The sequence below is a fragment of the Equus asinus genome, chromosome 5, assembly GCF_041296235.1.
Source record: "Equus asinus isolate D_3611 breed Donkey chromosome 5, EquAss-T2T_v2, whole genome shotgun sequence".
Lineage (NCBI taxonomy): Eukaryota > Metazoa > Chordata > Mammalia > Perissodactyla > Equidae > Equus > Equus asinus.
In genome coordinates this window covers 66,455,143-66,475,507 of record NC_091794.1, presented here as the reverse complement: position 1 = coordinate 66,475,507, position 20,365 = coordinate 66,455,143, and the positions used below count along the sequence as shown (strand labels likewise).

The following is a 20,365-nucleotide window of genomic DNA, read 5'->3' as shown; positions in this document are numbered from 1 at the left end:
TTTGCAGCAGATGTTAACTCAGAGTTAATCTTCCTCAAAAAATGAAAATGCAAATATTTGGGGGAAGGGAAGTCAGTCAATTAGCTACACTACACTACACTACAGTCACTATGAAAGGCAAAAGTGGAAAGTTTGAAGGTAAAGCAACAGAAGGAAAGGACAGGTTTGTGACTGGGTTTTCTCTCCATAAGACCAATAACTATGCCAAAAAAAAAATATGTTAGCCAAAAGTTACTAAGCCCTTCAACCCATCCATCTCCATTGTTTGAGAGATGTCGTCTTTTCTAATTTGAATGCTCATTATTAAGAATATCCCCTAAAAATGAGTACCCATATTTCATGATATGTGAAAACATCTTTGGTATTTGTCACTTTACAGTAATATTAAAATAGCCTCACCATAGACCATATAAAATTCAAGTTATTGTCTCAGACTTACCTCCTGCAATTTAGACTGTATCCACTGGCTCAAAAGTGCCAAACTATCTCGAGGACAAATGGCCCAAATCATTGTGAGAAAAATCAGACCTAGGAAATCCAATAAATGAACCAAGCTAGCCTTTTCAGCCTGAGAAGAATCAAAATAATGAGAATTACATTTAATAAATCGAGACAGGACACGCTTACATTTTCTACTTCATCATGTGTAATCACATTAAATAATTACATGTGTATAACTGACCGAGATTGTAAGTTCTTTTTCTTCTGTGTGCTTATCCTTTCCCAGTCCATTTTTCCCATCCCTTGCTTACATACTTACATCCTCATTCATTCATTCGATTCATATTTACTGAGCCACTTACCATCATTCAGAAACAATGACAGGTTCACTAACACAGTTTCATATATTAACAAGCATAATCATCTTATGAAATAAGTACAATTATCCCTATTTATAGAAAAAGAAACTAAGATGGAGAGAGATGTTAAAAGAACTGTTCAAATTCACACAGATACTAGTAAAAGGACAAGTAATCAAACCTAGGAAGTTTAGTTTCTAATACTGTCACAAAATCTTTTTTAAAATCAAATAAACCTGTGTATTATACTTACACTTTTGGACAGAAACTAAACCATACCTAACATATGAAGCAGTTAAAATAGGCACAATTCAGAAAAAGACTGGAAATTTATTTTAAATATATGAAGTATGATTCATGCAAGTTTACAATTTTATAAATCTGGTATTTCTCACCAGGAAATTGGGTTCAACAAATTTTTGTATTTACTTATAACAGTAACAAAAAAAAGGTTTTACTTAAAATAGTTGTTTTGAGTAGCAATATCTAAATATAAGAATAATGCACTGGATTGTCTAGCATTCCCCATTAAAGCTGATTAATAAATATTAACATAACATTTATACTGATAATACAGGAATCATTACTTCAATGTATGAAACATGGCTGCCAAATAGAACACTTCTCTTAACAATATAATCTGCCCTCACAAAGCATTCTTTCCTTCCCATTATAAGAACTGTGTGCCATGAATAACAATTATGGAATCATTTCAGCATAAAAGAGTAAAACTCCAAATGATGAAGTCATTATAGAAGAGAAAATCCTTGCTATTAATTATTAAAGGATATAATTGCTATTACACAGTCTTAGAAAAATAAAAATAAAACAAATCTGTATTTGCATAATAAAAAAACATAAAAGTCGACATCAAATCAAAATGGAGACTCCTAAAAGAGAAAATATAGTGTTGATAACATCTAAGACCTCTGACAAAGAAATATGAATAACTATCTTCTATTTTTAAGGCTGCTATTTGCTTTTTATGTTTCCTCTGATTATTGTTCTTGCCCTGACAGAGATGACAACAATATGTTGAATGAGGCATTGAACTAGATGCCAGAAAAATAAATGTACTAAATATGCAATAAAAAGGGCCAAAATTGATTTTTTAGTTATGAAGCCATTTATTGAAAGATATAAGCTATTTCAACTGCTTAGATTTATTCTTGTATATATTTAAGGAAAATATTTTTTAAATTTTCCCGTTAACTCAGTAGAAATAAGATAATTACTATTTGTGCTTCAGAATAGCACGACTTCGACCCATCTCATCTTACTAATACTCTAAGGAATAGAAAGAATTTGAGATGACTTCTAGAAGGATTAATAACATCATTTCCATTTAAAGTTAATATGACTTGCATTTCAATATAGCATTTCACAATCCTTTCACTATTTACCTTCATGTTTTCAATGAAAGAAAACATACCTCTAATTATGTGGACAAAAGAGGCATGCATATTTTTTAATGAATAGAAATAAAAATATGAGTAATTCTATTACTTTTCTGGACTCACACCAAGTCGAACAGATGTGTATTTACAGGAGCATATGTCAGTCTGAATTGCACGATCTACAAGAAAAGTGCTGCCAACAATCAGGTAACCGTGGTAAAGGAAGCAGCACTGGGCTTGCAAACGGAAGACCTGGGGTAAAGTCCTGACTCTGCCACTTGTCACATTAGTCATGTTACCTGGAGTCTCTTAAACACTAGTTTCCTCACATATAATACAGGGATACTAATACATACCTCATAAGGATAGTATTAAAATTATGAAGAAGGTACATATTAAAAAGCTCTGTAAACTGTTAAATGGTACGGTATCATTATTATTACTCTGCATTAATTATATATGGCATATCGTTCTAGGCATTTTCAAAGATGTTCCAAGCTATCTCAGGAGAATAATAAAAAAGAAAGAAAACCGATTTACCCACTTAAATAGCAATATCACTTTCCTACAGTTAATTTTCTGACTAGATTATAAGTATGTTAATAATTATGGAAAGTTTAAAAACTAATTTTAAATAATTAGAGGTTGAGAATACTTTTGAGCAAAAGAGACAGGTGATAAAAATAGTATTTAAGAGAAACACTAATTATTCAGTACGAAAAACTAAAGACCATAAAAATTCTCAAAATTAGCCAACATATTTTTTCGGGTAACAGAATAAGACAATTACTAAAAACTAAAATTCCATCGTTAAAAAGGAACTGAAAATATTCAATTCTTTAAAAGATTTAATTTGCTGGCTTCAACGCAGTATTTCAACAATCGAAAGTCATTTTAGGTACTTACAGCATGCCCAAGTACCGCATGTGCTATTTCATGGCCCAGAAGGAAGGAGAGTTGATGCATGTCAGTCACACTATTTAGAAGCCCAGTGAAGATAAACACTTGCCCATTCTGCACCATGAAGAACATCACGTAAGCAATTAGAACACCATAAAAAGCGAGGATGTTAAATCCAACAATTAAACATCAGGTTTGAGAATGTTTACTTACTGGAAGCACAAAGGCATTTACATCTGGGGAATCGACCACATGAATAATCCAGTGGATCTCAGAGAGCCCTGGAATATCTTTATTGCATTCAATTAAATGATAAAGCACTTCTTTAACAGTCAGGTATCGGGGATCTTTCTCAGGTAACATATTATTTTTAAATTCTTCCATCCACTGAAATATTAAAAAGAAAAGTAGTCCTTATTTTAAAAGAGTTTTAGCTCTACAAAATGTTTATATTGCTTTATGGAGAGTTACATGGCTACTGATTGTTGAACAGTTTAACTTATAATGATGTAAAAATCTGCATATATTAAACACTGAGATTTCTCAGATTTGAATTACTCATGCAAAGGTATTGTGGTTTCTCACAATGTAATAAATTCTAATAACTAAGATTTTAAAAAAAAGCTTGAAATAAAAATTTCATTCATCTTTTCCATAAACGAATAAAATGCTTAAATATTATTTCTCCTTTCCTAAGTACTTTAGAAAACAAAACATTGCCTAGAGAACATAAAGATTTCACATAAGAAGGTAAAATACAAAAGAAAATTCTTTCATAACCCACTGAATAGAAAAACACCCTATACTTAATAAGAAAGTTAAACTTCTACAAAGAAAGACAACATTTCAATAACCTTGAATGTTTTATTCACACAAATTGAAAGGAAACTACTGAAATTTTAGAACCAGTGGGCATATCATTTTCTCTACATTATGCTGATTAAGACTAGCCACCATATGAAGATACTTTTTCTGAAGGTATATTCATGAGACCCTTTGAAGTGTACTGAGAAAATTAAAAATGTTCCGAAAATATCACTTTCGTTTCCATAAAATGTATAATTTCTTTCACATATAAATCAACAAATTTGTAAGCTTCTTGCTTGAGATACATTAAAAATAGATGATTTTGTACAATATGAATTTGTAATAGTCTTTACGTCAATGAGCATTTTTAGAAAGCACGTCACCAATGTAAACAAAGTTTACAGTAATCCTTCTGAAGTAAAAAACAAGCAAGATTATATGTAATTATAGTGCTTTATAATATCACTATAAGAACATGTGCTTGAATTTTCACATCAAGCAGTATTATATTTGTAGGTTACAAAGTAAAAAGAGAAAGAATATATGCATGTGCATATCCATAATCTTTCAAAGCTTCTCAGGGACGTGAATGGTAGAAGATGCACTAATTCAACACTAGGCCTGTCTCAGTCTGTCCAGAACACGTTCCTCAAACTTGCCTCTGACTAGACCAGATTCTAAGACACATCTCAAATCTGTGTGTAAACTTTGCTAGAAGAGATTGGTCCTATCTTAAGAACAAGCTTTTTAGTGAAAAACTATCATTATTTCTTTTTTTAATGGTTACTTTCCATTGACAAACTGAGAAGCTCAACTGGAATAAACAGCCATAAAGACGTAAGCATGCTGAAGCCGTGACGTGAGGCTATGAGACTTCAGCCAACACCGACTAAGCCCTTACCATGCACGTGTTATTCAGTGTGGATGGAAAGATGCTCCGCCCTCAAGGAGCTCACTAGCGGTACAAAATGTTTAACCACCTGAGTTGTTATACTCTCCAAAGAGTTAAGGCTTCTGAATTCCAACTTTATTTTGCATTCAAAAACTACAATAAATTGCCAAAATTGATGTTTGGAAAAAATATCTTATTCTACTTTACTTTCAAGGTACAAAAGCAGATTACAGATATATTTATTAAAAAAATATATACTAAGCACTACTTTGTGCATTGCACTTACAATAAAGTGATAAACAAAACAGACAGGGTTTCTGCCCCCAGGGAGCTTAGTCTGACAAGGGCGGCAGTTCAGCAAATAAATAACTATGTAAATAATTGTCTCACCCTCACACTAAGTGCTTTGAAGGAAAAGCACAGATATGAAGAGAAAATGAAAGAGAACTATCCCCCATATAGCCAAGCCTAGGCACACCTCCAAATGAGCTGATTCACCAGTCAGTCTGTCTGAAGGGCACTCCCTGTAGCCTCAGGCATCTGTCCGGCCTAACCCAGTCTGGATAGTCTGAGAAGGCTCTCCTGAGAGAGTGACACTTAAGGTAACATGTGAAGAGCAGGAGCTAGCTGGATAAATGGGAGGAAAGGCAAGGCAGGCGATAGGAATACTACGTATGAAAGGTCTGAGGCATTTTGGGGAAAAGAAATGCTAATTTCCTATCAAAGACCATAATAGAAAAGTGGTGCATCTTTCATATTTAAGAAACTTTCCTGCTTTGAGTATTATATTAAGCAATATAATTAAAAACAAATCCTTCTACTCACTGCTTCATATTCCAGTTCTGATAAAAGTCTGAAATGTTCTTTCCCCAATAATAGTAACCTGCTCCTTCCTGTGACTGGACTCACTTCCAGATGAGTAAAATAAAACACTGTGAAGAGCAATCCAAAACTGCTCAAACCAAGGAGGAACTTCCATTTGTTCTTCTTTACGCTTTCTTTAAATAGTTCCTTCTTGTTAGGAGGAAGTGCTTGCCACCATTTCCTTATGCTCCTAGAACAAAAAAGAAAAATTCAAAGTTCCGATAATAGTATCAGCCATATCAAAACGCAATGCCTCACTAGAATTTTATGTCATCAAATACTTCAATTTTTGTGATATATTTCTCTATATAGATGGTTTTCTCAATTTATAAAATTCTTAGCTAAATGATGAAAAAGTAAACAACTATACAGAGCTATAGTTAAAAATTCTAATACTCATTTGAATTTTCTTCAGTTATTTTAAAGGTAAACAAAAATGAGGAGCTTTTTTACAACTACCACGAGTTAACATATATTGGCCATTTACCAGATGCAAAGAACTCTTTTAGCCGTTAAACATAAGTCATCTCATTTAGTCTTCGTAACAGCCCTGTTACAGAGGAGAAAACGGAGACAGAGAGAAGTGAAGCAGCTCGTCCAAGGTCATAGACGTAGTAAGAGGAAAACCAGGCAATGTGATTCCAGAGTCTGAGCACTGAACCACCTACGAGGGGATGAGGTGCCCAAACAATCATCTGAGGGGGTTACAGTACAATAAATCTATACCTTTAGTCACCGTTCTCCCCACTGCCCACCTGACTTCCAGCGCAATCTGCCAGTGCCTCAGCAAGGGGCAAGGGAAACCGCCTCAACATTGGTTTTAGAAATAAATTTTGTTCAGTAGCAGAAACTCCACTGTCCCCTCTAGAACATGACAAAGGAGAGGTAAGACGAAGAGCATAAGCACTATAAATAAGGAAATGAGAGATTTTATACACAACATCTGAGGAGTTCCAATTTCTGCGAGGCAACAATACTCTGCTGCTTATCAGCCTCCAGAGACATTTTGACAAGAAGCAAACGTTTTCAATACTGGGACAAAAATTTTTCCCTGTGAGTTCATCTGTGAAATCACAACAAAAATTTAAAATATATACATCATCTCTTGACAAAACTTATTTATAAAGTAACTTCAAGTTATCTTTAAGTGACACACCTGAAATGCCTTTAAAGTGTTTCAACCTAAATAGATTAAACAAACTTTTGAAGTATACTTATTTCCTATTTAAAACTTTATATGACTTATTATTATTTGTTTAAAATGTAGAAAATATCTTCCAAAAGGAAATTTTAGGTAACTTACAATAGTAACAACAACAAAAACAAAGTTAAAAATAAATATTTAAAAAGGATGAAAAAGAGCTATTGGCCCACGAACCTGGGCCAATTTGTGACAAAGATTCTCTCCTCCACCAAACTCTACTCAGGGTCCTCTGAACTCTTTTTCAACTAGTCCTTGACTCTTGGATTTCCATGTTCATTTCTGCATTGTCCAACTTTAGCAAGAATCCTGCTAAGTCAGGTTAGCCAGAATCCCCCATCCTCCACATCTGATCACCCTTGATATCTAACCAGGTGCCTCATCCTTCTTCGGCACCCAAGTGATGTCTGACCCCCCTCACCTGCCTTCAGCAAGTATCCTGTTAGGTGCGTTTAGGCAGATGCTCTCTTCCTCCTGATGGTCCCTGTTAGTAATTTTCCATCCACCAGCCCCTTCTCTGCTTCTCGGCTGTAAAGCCCACTTGCCCATGCTGTATTCAGAATTGACTAGTTCTACAAAGAGGTCTCTCCCCTGCCTCCTCCAACTACAATCCTCCTGAATAAAATCTGCTTTTACTGCTTTAACTATTGTCCAGCGTCGATTTTCTTTGATAGTTGTTACTTAAATTGAAAGCTTTTATAGCTGTATATTTTCTGGGTGTCAATGCCAAATCATAAAGAACATAACAAATTATAGAGTACAAGTTCTCAATTTTTGATAAAAAGAAAATTGGGTTGGTTAATAGAGAAGTAAGAAGAAGGCTAGAATGGATTTCTTCATATCAAACATAAAGCTTTATGAGGAGACAATGCTTAACTTTACCTTCCTTAAATCTTCATGGAGCAAATAAGAGAAAAGAGGATTAATTACATGGGGATTAAATTAATTATAAAGTACTATGTAGCTGTAAAAATATTAATTCTTATAAAAAACTACCAGGAGCAAATAATAAAATTTGTTGTAAAAGAACAGAAAAATAAATATTAAGAGTTAACTTGGCTAGCAGTAAGCCCATTCTTAAAAAAGCAAATTCTTCAGTTTCATGATCCATTGCCTCAAATTCCATAAACTAAAAAAGACTGTTTGCAAACACTGTTCTCATACATAAGTTTTACCAACATTTCCGATTCTTCTTGTAATCATAAAGTCAATCTTTTAAAAGTATCTATACAAGATATATAAGGATAATTTTTTAAAGATCATATTTCTATACTGTAATACAGTAAATTATTATGCAGTAAATTATCTCAAGATTATTAAATCATACATAACAAATCTGAGTAGAACCAAGTGTTTATAAACTTAATTTTGAGCTAAATAGGAGAAGGAAATCTAACAAGTTCTCTTTAAAAGTATTGTTTTACAAATATCCTTCAATAAAAAAGTTTATTTTTTTAAAAGAATCTTACCTGCCGACAATGATGGCGAGTAGTTTCTGGACTGGTTTAAGAACGACCAACAAGAGAGGGACGGGAGCAGCCCACAGCCGTGGAGAAGTGTGGAAACACCTGATGTCTCTCCTGGGAAAACAGTTTAGAGGGCGCAGGACTGAAAGAGCAGGAACTAGTACAACTTCTTCTGTTAGCTGCTGTCTTGAAAAAGAGACATTCCGTGTGGTACATTTTTGGGTAATCATCCAAATTTCCTTACTTTTGGTAGTTGAGAGGCATCCTGTTCTTTTTTTAGTAAAAGTCCTACAGTAATGAAAGTTTCCAGGCAGAAAAGTCAACCTATCACACTGATTTACCATACGGTTAATCTGTACTTGATGACAGTCTGGTGAGGCTAGAGCCAGTGTGTTACATCTTCTCCAGCTGGTCAGTAAATTAAATCGGAAGAAAATACAGTTTCTAGTAGCAGACGACAATCCAGAGATGAAGTTCATCCTTCTTTTGCTTGATTATCTGGAACACAAAAAGTAAACTATAAATATCTTTGGAAAATACTTATCTACCAAACTGGGAAAAATAACACTTACGAAACAGGTGTGTCAGCTGTTCTTCCTAAAGGAAGAACACAGCTCTCCCTAAATTACCTTGGGTTTCCACTCACCACCACCACAGCAATGCCTTTCAGCAACACAAACCAAAGAGGTTTTACTTACTTTTTTTTTTACTCTACAAGATGTACTTTAGAAACTTGAATTTTTCTTCTTTTCATTTTTTATTTTAGTTGGGGGGAATCTATTTTTATTCTAACAGCTACATTATTTGAGTAATAAGAAATGGATTAGATAAAAACAGCAGTAAAATTTTATCAATCGTCAGTAACCAGGGGAAAGAAGGATGCAATGGAATGGTAAAATCTAACTTACGAGATATACTTTTTAAAAAACAAATTTGGGGTTGGCCCAATGGCATGGTGGTTAAGTTCGCACACTCTGCTTGGCAGCCCAGGGTGCACAGGTTCGGATCCTGGGCACAGACCTACACAGAGCTCATCAAGCCATGCTGTGGTGGCATCCCACACACAAAATAGAGGAAGACTGGCACAGATGTTAGCTCAGGGATAATCTTCCTCACCAAAAAGAAATAAACAAGTAAAATAAAATATACATTTATTTCTTTCAGACATAATCCTGGCATTCCTGACTGAGATCAAAATGGAGTAAGTGGGACCAGACTTATCCTCCTACCTGAAACAACTAAAAAACAGACAGAATAAATAAAACAATGGTTTCAACACACTAGACATTAGGCAATGAAGGACAGTGATCCCTGAGAGATAGGAAACAATAAGGTGAGCCCTACGATATGCAGAGAGGGGAAACCTAGGCACAGCCCAATGGTCCCTCTACATCGAAGAGATGAAGCTGGGAGTTCAAGAAGCCCACGGTAGCTAGACCCCACAGAGCAGAGTACAAGACAGAGCTGCACAGAGAAAGAACCCCAGAGATCGGCACAGAATCCCTGCCTTGCAGTCAGCCGACTCCTGACCAGGGCACATATATGAGAAAATGCCCTGGAGATGGGAAACAACTGCCTGAAAGAATCAGAGGAACAAGATGCAGGGCTAACACAGGACAGAGCATAGCGCCTGTTCTCACCCTTCGAGGTGGAAAACCTATTAATTCACAGGGAATTGGGTAGAGGACAGTCATGCATTGCTTAACAAGGGGAATATGTTCTGAGAAATGCGTCATTCAGCAATTTTGTCATTGTGCAAACTTCCAGAGTGCACTTACACAAACCTAGATGGAATAGCGCCTACACAGGTAGACTACATAGTACTAATCTTATGGGACCATTACCGTATACGCGGTCTGTCATTGACTGAAACATCATTATACAGCACCTGACTATAGGGTTTTGCCTCAATATTAGAAAAACTACTCCTAAACTAAAAGTTGCTCTGGCCCTATCTAACAAAGATTAAAAGCAACATTCAAAAAGATCAAACTGTTTCTAAGTAACTTTTCAGCATTCCAGAAAAAACCTCAAGAACAGTTATAAGAATTCAAAAATATCGAGCACTTCACAATGTACAATAACAATTAAAAATTACCAGGCATGCAAGAAGCAGGATATGTGATCCATAATGAGGAGAAATATCAATCAATGGAAACTAACTCCTAAATAACACAAAGGAGAGCACTACAAGACAAGGACATTAAAGTAGTTATTATAACTATAGTCCACATGTTTAAGAAGTTAAAGGAAAACTTGAGCATGTTATGTAGAGACATGAATATACTTTTTAAATAGATCTAGATTGAAGTTTTAGACAAGAAAACTACGTTTTAGATTAAAAAAATACAATGGATGAGATTAACAGCAGATTAGACATTGTATAAAGATGTGTGAACTTGACATACCAATAGAAACCATCCAAAATGAAATGCAAAGAGAAAATAGACTGGAAAAAAATGCTGAGAGCATCACTGAGGTGCAGAGTACCTTCAAGTAGCTTAATATATGTGTAACTGGAGTCCCTGAAAAGGGGGAGAGGGCTGGTAGACAGAAAAAACACTTGAAAAATTAATGGTTAAAATTTTCCAAATTTGATGAAAACTGTAAACCCACAAATCCAAGAAATTTAATGAGCCACACCAACAAGAAACATAAAGGAAACAACTCCAAGATATGTCATAATCAAATTTCTTAAAACTAATGAAGCAGAAAATCTTAAATGACATTTAGATGAATGGATAAATTCTTTGAAAAACACAAATTACAAAAGCTCTTTCAAGGAGAAACAGGTAACATGAAGAGCCCTATTTTTTTTTAATTGAATTTGTAGTTAAAGACATTCCCACAAAGACAGTTCCAGGCACAAACAGCTTCACTGTGGAATACTATCAAACACTTAAAGAAGATTTGGGGAGTGATGTCAGCATCATGGCAGACTGAGTTGCTACCTTTGTGTCACACCTCTAAGTTACAACTAAATGGACGCTCATTAAGAAACACAGGATTCCCTACACAGCACAGGACACCTGAGAGATCCATGAAGCATCTATGCATGCATGCATCTGAAGGTGGGGGGACTGGATCCCTGGGAAGTGGTGGAACTGAGTGAGAGCACCCCTCCCCCTCCCTAGCAGCAGCAATCCAGGTTGTGGGTCCTCACAGTGGCCAGCATGACTGTAAGAAGAGGTGGGTGCAGCCTGGCCGGCACGCAAATGCTTTGGGAGTGTGACCTGGCCTGCAGGAGCACCCACCAGGCAGCAGTGGCCCCACCCATGGGAATACTCTCTACCGAGCGGTAGTGGCTCAACCCCCATGAGGGGCCCCGCCCACCAAGCCCAGCAGCTCAGCCCAACAGTGTGCAAGTACAGAGCCTACTCGCAGAAGAAGGAAAGCGCCCCTCACCTCTCACTTAGCACAGCAGCTCAGCTGGTCCCCTGCCACGCCCAGCGCTGCCACCCACACAAGAATGACCCTCTGACAGAGCACAGAGGCCCTGCCCTGCGCATGCATGCATGACTTGCCAAGTAGCTATAGCCAGGCTGCAAAAATACACAGCAGCCCTCCCAGCACAAGATCCAGCAGATGGGGCAGAATCAGAAAACACAGCTACTGCCCCCCCACAGCAGTGGCTGGAGGAATCTGTGACCTGATACTACCACAAATGCACCAGCAAAGGATCAATTCATCAAACACCATGCAGAACTACAGTAATGCTTCAGAGCAGAAGGAAAATGACAAGTCTCTAGAAACCAATCCTGAACTCACAGAAATTTACAATCCAAATGACACAGAATTCAAAATAGTTATCATAAAGAAACTCTACAAGTTACAAGAAAATCAGAAAGTCAGTTCGATGAGCTCAGGAATAAAATTAACAAGCAGAAGGAATACTTTACCAAAGAGATTGAAGCTCTAAAACAAACACCACCCAATTGATGGAGTGGAGAACCACCCAATTGATGAGATAAAAAATAACCTAGAAACCATAAAATACAGAACTGACACCATAGATGATAGAATTAGTGATTTAGAGGATAGAAATATAGAAATGCTTCAGGTGGAGGAGGAGACAGAACTAAGATTTTTTAAAAATGAAGAAATTCTTCAAAAAATATCTGACTCAATTAGGAAAAGCAACATAAAGATTATAAGCATTCCAGAGGGAGAAGAGAAGGAGAAAGGAGCAGAGAGCTTGTTCAAAGAAATAATAGCTGAGAACTTCCCAAGCCTGAGGAAGGCACTGGACTTACAAGTACATGAAGCCAACAGAACTCCTAATTACATCGATGCAAAAAGACCTTCTCCAAGGCATATAATATTAAAACTGCCAAAAGTCAATGACAAAGAAATATATATTTAGGGCAGCAAGACAGAAGAAAATAACCTACAAGGGAAACCCTATCAGACTTCCAGTGGATTTCTCAGCAGAACCCTTACAGGGTAGGAGAGAATGGAATGATATATTCAAAATACTGAAAGACAAAAACTTTCAGCCAAGAATACTCTATCCAGTGAAACTATCCTTCAGATACAATGGAGAAATAAGCTTTCCCAGATAAACGAAAGCTGAGAGAGTTCATAGCCACCAGGCCTGCCTTACAAGAAACATTGAAAGGAGCCCTCCCATCTGAAACTAAAATGCAAAGGTTTACAAAACCTGGAGCAAGGAGATAAACAGATAGAATCAGAAAATTGCAGCTTTTTATCAGAATAGGTTAGTAAACACTTAATTGTAACATAAGAAATAGAGGAAAGGAAAGCACCAATAATAACCATAAACACTTCAATTTAGTCACAAACTCACAACAGAAACTGTAATTTGTGACAACTCAGAGGGGAAGAGGTAAGAGATGGAGCCTGCTTGGGATAATGGAGACAAAGCCTATTAGAAAATGGACTATCTCATCTATGAGATCTTTTATACAAACCTCATGGCAACCACTAAACAAAAAATCAGAGCAGAGCCACAAATCATAAATAAAGAGAAAACTGAGAAAACTATCACAGAAAACCATCAAACTGAAACGGCAGGCAGAAATACAAGGGAAGAGAAACAATGGAAATATAGAACAACCAGAAAATAAGAGATAAAATGGCAGTATTAAGCCCTCATATATCAATAATAACTCTAAATGTAAATAGATTGAATTATGCAATCAAAAGACACAGAGTGGCTAGATGGATTAAAAAACAAGACCCAACATTATTCTGCCTCCAGGAAAGGTCTTTAAGACAAACATAGGTTCAGAGCAAAGGAGTGGAAGATGATACTCTAAGCAAATGACAACCAAAAGAAAGCAGGTGTTGCCATACTTATATAAGACAAAGCAGACTTCAAGAAAAAGAAGACAGTAAGAGACAAAGAGGAATAGTATATAATGATAAAAGGGACATTCCACCAAGAGAACATAACACTTATATATGCACCTAACACAGGAGCACCAAAGTATATAAAGCAACTACTAACAGACTTAAAGGAAGAAACTGACAGTAACACAGTTATAATAGTGGACCTCGACAGCTCACTTACATCAATGGATAGATCATCCAGACAGAAAGTCAACAAGGAAAGAGTGGCCTTATATGAAACACTAGACCAGATGGACTTAACAGATATATACAGAACATTCCATCCAAAAACAGCAGAACACACATTCTTCTCAAGTGCACATGGAACATTCTCAAAGATAGACCATTTCTTGGGAAACGAGGCAAGCCTCAATAAACTTATGATGATTGAAATAACATCAAGCATCTTTTCTGACCACGATGCTATAAAACTAGAAATCAAATATAAGAAAAAAGATGAGAAAGTCACAAATATGTGGAGACTAAACAACAAGCCACTGAGAAACCAATGGATCAATGAAGAAATCAAAGGAAAAATTTTTAAAAAATACCTGGAGACAAATGCAAATAAAAACATAACATACCAACTCTTATGCGATGCAGGCAAAACAGTACTAAAAGAGAAATTTATAGCAATACAGGCCTACCTCAACAAGGAGAAAAATCTCAAGTAAGTTATCTTAAACCTCACCTAACGGAACTAGAAAAAGAAGAACAAAGCCTCAAGTCAGCAGAATGAGGGAAATAATAAAAATTACAGCAGAAATAAATGACATAGAGACTAAAAGTACAACAAAAAGGATCAATGAAACAAAGAGCTGGTTCTTTGAGAAGACAAACAAAACTGACAAACCTTAGCCAGACTCACAAGAAAAAAAAGAGAAGGCTCAAATAAGTGAAATTAAAAATGAGAGAGGAGAAAGGACAATGGATATGACAGAAATACAAAGGATTACAAGAGAATACTATGAAAAACTATACACCAATAAATTGGATAACCTAGGAGAAATGGATAAATTCTTAGACTCATACAACCTCTCAAAACTGAACAAGAAGAAATACAGAATCTGAATAGACCAATAACAAGTAAAGAGATTGAAAGAGTAATCAAAAACCTCCAAAAAACAAAAGTCCAGGACCAGATGGCTTCTCTGGAGAATTCTACCAAACACTCAAAGATTTAATACCTATCCTTCTCAAACTATTCCAAAAACTGAAGAAGATGGGATACTTCCTAACTCATTCTATGAGGCCAACATTACCCTGATACCAAAACTAGACAAGAACAACAGAAGAAAGAAGGAAAGCTACAAGCCAATATTGCTGATGAACACAGATGCAAACATCCTCAACAAAATACTGGCAAATCGAACAGAGCAATACATTGAAAGGATCATACACCATGATCAAGTGGGATTTATGCCAGAGACACAGGGATGGTTCAACATCCACAAATCAATCAATGTGATACACCACATTAACAAAATGAGGAATAAAAACCACGTGATCATCTCAATCGATGTAGAGAAAGCATTTGACAAGATCCAACGCCATTTATGATAAAAACTCTCAATAAAATGGGTATAGAAGGAAAGCACCTCAACATAATAAAGGCCACATATGACAAACTCATAGCCAACATCATGCTTAACAGTGAAAAACTGAAAGCCACCCCTCTGAAAACAGGAACGAGACAAGGGTGCCCACTCTTGCCACTCCTATTCAACATAGTACTGGAGGTTCTAACTAGAGCAACTAGGCAAGGAAAAGAAACAAAAGGCATCCAAATTGCAAAGGAAGAAGCAAAACTCTCACTGTTTGTGGATGACATGATTCTATACATAGAAAACCCTAAAGAATCCACCAGATATATTAGGAGCAATCAATAACTACAGCAAAGTTGCAGGGTACAAATTCAGCTCACAAAAATCAGCTGCATTTCTATACACTAATAACAAACTAGCAGAAAGAGAAGTCAAGAAGACAATCACATTTACAATCACAACAAAAAGAATAAAATACCTAGGAATAAACTTAACCAATGAGGCGAAAGACCTATACATTGAAAACTATAAGACATTACTGAAAGAAATCAAAGAAGACATAAAGAAATGGAAAGATATTCTATGCTCATGGATTGGAAGAATAAACATAGTTAAAATGTCCATATTACCTAAAGCAATCTACAGATTCAGGACAATCCCAATCAGAACCTCGATGGCATTCTTCACAGAAATGGAACAAAGAATCCTAAAATTTATATGGAACAACAAAAGACTCTGGATAGCCAAAGCAATTGTGAGAAAAAAGAACAAAGCTGGAGCCATCATAATCCCTGACTTCAAAATATACAACAAAGCTATAGTAATCAAAACAGCATGGTACTGGCACCAAAACAGACACATGGATCAACAGAACAGCATCAAGAGCCCAGAAATAAAACCACACATCTACGGACGGATAGTTTTCAACAAGGGCGCCAAGAACAATGGAGAAAGGAAAGTTTCTTCAATAAATGGCATTGGGAAAACTAAACAGCCACATGCAAAAGAATGAAAGTAGACAATTATCTCACACCATACACAAAAACTAACTCAAAATAAGATTAAAGACTTGAATGTAAGACCTGAAACCGTGAAACTTCTAGAAGAAAACATAGGCAGTATGCTCTTCGATATGTCTTTTTTTTTTTTTTTTTGAGGAAGATTAGCCCTGAGCTAACTACTGCCAATCCTCCTCTTACTGAGGAAGCCTGGCCCTGAGCTAACATCCATGCCCATCTTCCTCTATTTTATATGTGGGACGCCTACCACAACATGGCTTTTGCCAAGCAGTGCCATGTCCACACCTGGGATCCAAACCGGTGAACCCTGGGCCACCAAGAAGTGGAACATGGGAACTTAACCACTGAGCCACCAGGCTGGCCCCGATTGATATCAGTCTTAGCAGCATATTTTCAAGTACTATGTCTGACTGGGCAAGGGAAACAAACAATATAAAAAAATAAACAAATGATACTACATCAAACTAAAAGGCTTCTGCACAGCAAAGAAAACCATCAGCAAAATGAAAAGCAACCCACAAACTGGGAGAAAATATTTGCAAATCATATATCCAACAAGGGGTTACTTTCCAAAATATATAAAGAACTCATATAACTCAACAATAAAAAAACAAACAACCAGATCAAAAAATAAGCAAAGGATATGAACAGACATTTTTCCCAAGAAGATATACAGATGGCCAACAGGCACATGAAGGGATGTTGATCACTAACTATTAGAGAAATGCAAATCAAAACAACAATGAGATATCACCTTACACCTGTCAGAATAGCTATAATTAACAAGATAAAAAATAACAACTGTTGGAGAGGATGTGGAGAAAAGGGAACCCTCATACACTGCTGGTAGGGATGTAAACTGGTGCAGCCACTATGGAAAACAGCATGAAGATTTCTCAAAAAATTAACAATAGAAATATCATAAAGTCTAGCTATCCCACTATCTTATATTATCCAAAGAACGTGAAATCAACAATACAAAGAGATTTATGCACCCCTATGTTCACTGCAGCATTATTCACAATAGCCAAGACATGGAAGCAACTCAGTGTCCTTCAACTGAGAAATGGATACAGAAGATGTCATATCTATATACAATGGAATGCTACTCAGCCATGAAAAAAGACAAAATCGTCTCATTTGCAACAACATGGATGGACCTCGAGGGTATTATGTTAAGCAAAATAAGCCAGACAGAGAAAGACAAACACCATATGATTTCACTCATATGTGGAATATAAACAAATACATGGACAAAGAGAACAGATTAGTGGTTATCAAAGGGGAAGTGGGTGGGAGCTAAGCAAAAGGGTAAAGGGGTACATATATATGGTGACAGATAAAAACTAGACTATTGGTAGTGAGCACGATGCAGCCTATCCAGAAACTGATATACAATAATGTTCATCTGAAATTACACAATGTTATAAACCAATGTGAAAAAAAAAGAAAAAGATTTAATAATTCTATACAAGCTCTGCCACGAAATTAAAACGGAAGGAATAGTTTGCAACTCAATCCATGAAGACTGGCATCGCCCTGACATGAAACCCAGAAAAAAAAATAACAAAAAGACCATAGAGTAATGTCCTTTTACATCCTCCTATCTATATCATGAACATAGATACAAAAATTCTTAACAATATTTTAGAAAATCTAATTCAACAATATATAAAAAGGACAATACATCATGACGAAGTGAGGTTTGTCCCAGGAATCCAAGGCTGATTAAACAACACAAATCAGTCAATGTAATTCATCCTACTAACAGACTGAAAGAGAAACACTGCATGATCATCTCTATAGATACAGAAAAAGCATCTGATAAAATCTAACATGCACTCCTGATAAAAACTCTCAGTAGTAGGACACGTGTGGAAAACCTATAGCCAACAGCATATTTCTTCATGAAACACTACACTTTCCTGTTAAGATCAGGACCAAGGCAAGATGTCTGTTCTCACCACTTCTATTCAACATTGTACTAGAGATCCTAGTCAGTGCACCAGAATCAAATAAATAAATAAAAAACTAACTAAATAAATAGCATCCAGACAAGAAATAAAGAAGTAAAATAGAATGAATTTAGTAACTTGGCAGCGTACAAGAGCAATATACAAAAACAATTTTATTTCTATATACTAGCAGGTGACAGAAGCCAGACTCTACTCCCCACAAAAAGTACACACTCTATGATTCCAGCTCTATAATATAAACTGTGGAAAATGCAAACTAATTTATAGTTAACAGAGAGATCAGTGATCGCCTGACGATGGGGACGTAAAGAGGGGCAAGGGGAGGAGTACGAAGTTTCAGGGGTAATGACTATGTTCAGTATCTTGAGTAGGTTGCTGGTTTCACAAGAGTACACATAAGTCAAAACTTATACTGCACAGTTTAAATGTGTACAATTTATTGTATATCAATGACACATCAATTCAGCTATTTTTAAAAGATACTAAAAAGAGACAGCAACCAAATGCAACGCATGAACTCTGATTAGATCCTAGCTTGGAAGAAAAAAATCAGCTTTAGAAGACAGCTGGGACTACCGGGGGAATTTGAATATGGATTTGTCTTTAGGTTACTTTAGGTAACTGTTGCTTATTTTCTTAGGTGACAATGATATTGTGGTTATGTAAGTGAATATTTTATGCCTGAGATATTTGCTAAAATATCTCATGAAGAACAAAACTTCAAATTGTATAGCAAATGTACACACACGTACGTATCCACACAGAGGACATAAAGCCAACACAGTAAAACATGAACAAGCATTGTACCTAAGTGGTGGTTATATATGTGTTCATTATATCTTTTTTCAATTTTTCTAAATATTTCAAAATCTTCATAATAAAGGTTAGGGAAAAAATATATGTCTAACTTAACCTAGGCTAACACAATATTACCTTCAAAGATGCTTCAGAACAAATAAAGAATAAATAAAGCAATAAAAAACGTAATAAAAAAGTAAATTTTAAATAAATTTTAAAAAAGCAAGAAGTACAAACAAAACCTTTGCAAAAGAAGTGGATCTACAGAAAAGACAACGAGATCACAGTGTGGAGAGAAAGTAGGAGACCATGACGCCTCAGAGAGAGGTGCTGGGGGAGACGCTCACCTTCCTGGTTCCCAAGAGTCTGCCGTACTTCCTACACTTAATTGACCTTCATGAGCTTTTACTTCGTTCCTAAAATAATTTCCTCTCTTCAAAGAGTGTCTGTATTTTGCAAATAAATGATCACTGACTTAAGAGGTTACATGGTATAAAACAGTTACACATTTGTATACAAGCTGATAACACTTTAATATTTTACACGTTGTTTATTGGAACTAGCTGAGGGTTCCTTCCATACTCTGCAAAGCCAAATTCCCACTTTCCAACAATGAATCAATTTCAGATAATACAAGATTATCTCTACCATGACTTTAGCATCCAAAAAGCTATCAGCTCACATTAAATCAGTCATGAAAATTCTTCCTCCTCAATGTCTCAATCTAGCCTTGGGGTGTCAATTACTATACACCCTCCAATCTCTCTGCCTTATTTCACCACCAACCCTACCCCTCCAGTTCATCCTCCCAAAGCAGAGCTAAAGCACTCTAAAATGCAAATCTGACGATGGAATCCTACTCCCGCAACTCACACGAAGTCCTACATTGCTAAATACCACGCAGTCATTTAAAAAATGGGGATTTGCGTAATGACAAGAAAGAGGCAAATTTAAAAAATAACAAAAATGCTATTTTGCAAAAATTCTGTATGTCAATGATAGCAAACTCTAATGCGTAAAGCAGCACTGCCGAGCAGAACTTTCTACAATGATGGAAATGTTCTATATCTGAACCATCCAATATGGTAGCTCCTACATGTGGCCAAGGAGCCCTGGAAATGTGGCTCCTGCAACTGAGCAAAAGAATTTTTAATTAACTTAATTTAATAAATTTAAAACTAAATGGCGACATCAACTAGTGGCTACTATATTGAAGAGGGCAGGTTTGTAAGGTCAAGGCAGGGGACCATCAGCAAAGCCATACTGATGTAAACGCAGACTCATGCCCATGTAAAGCAGATGCAACAAGTATAATGGAATTCAGGTTTAGCGCTGCCAAAGTTTCACTT

The 20,365-nt window shown here is 36.1% G+C and overlaps 1 protein-coding gene across 7 annotated transcripts in view; it reads right to left on the bottom strand.

Moving 5' to 3' along the window:
- The window catches only part of OMA1 (OMA1 zinc metallopeptidase), a 93,567-nt gene that overhangs the window by 71,069 nt on the left and 2,133 nt on the right, over positions 1-20,365 (bottom strand). For 6 of the 7 annotated variants that reach the window (XR_011503367.1, XR_011503368.1, XM_070509801.1 and 3 more), the window contains exons 2-6: positions 8,331-8,825; positions 5,622-5,850; positions 3,311-3,484; positions 3,104-3,211; positions 440-568 (exon numbers count right to left, since the gene is read on the bottom strand). Coding sequence is in view for 5 of the 7 variants with exons in the window: in XM_070509801.1 (XP_070365902.1) it covers positions 440-568; positions 3,104-3,211; positions 3,311-3,484; positions 5,622-5,850; positions 8,331-8,806 (1,116 nt within the window). In the remaining 2 variants the exon portion in view is untranslated. The remainder of the gene's footprint in view (positions 1-439; positions 569-3,103; positions 3,212-3,310; positions 3,485-5,621; positions 5,851-8,330; positions 8,826-20,365) is intronic. The other variant, XM_044770907.2, reaches the window with a different exon arrangement.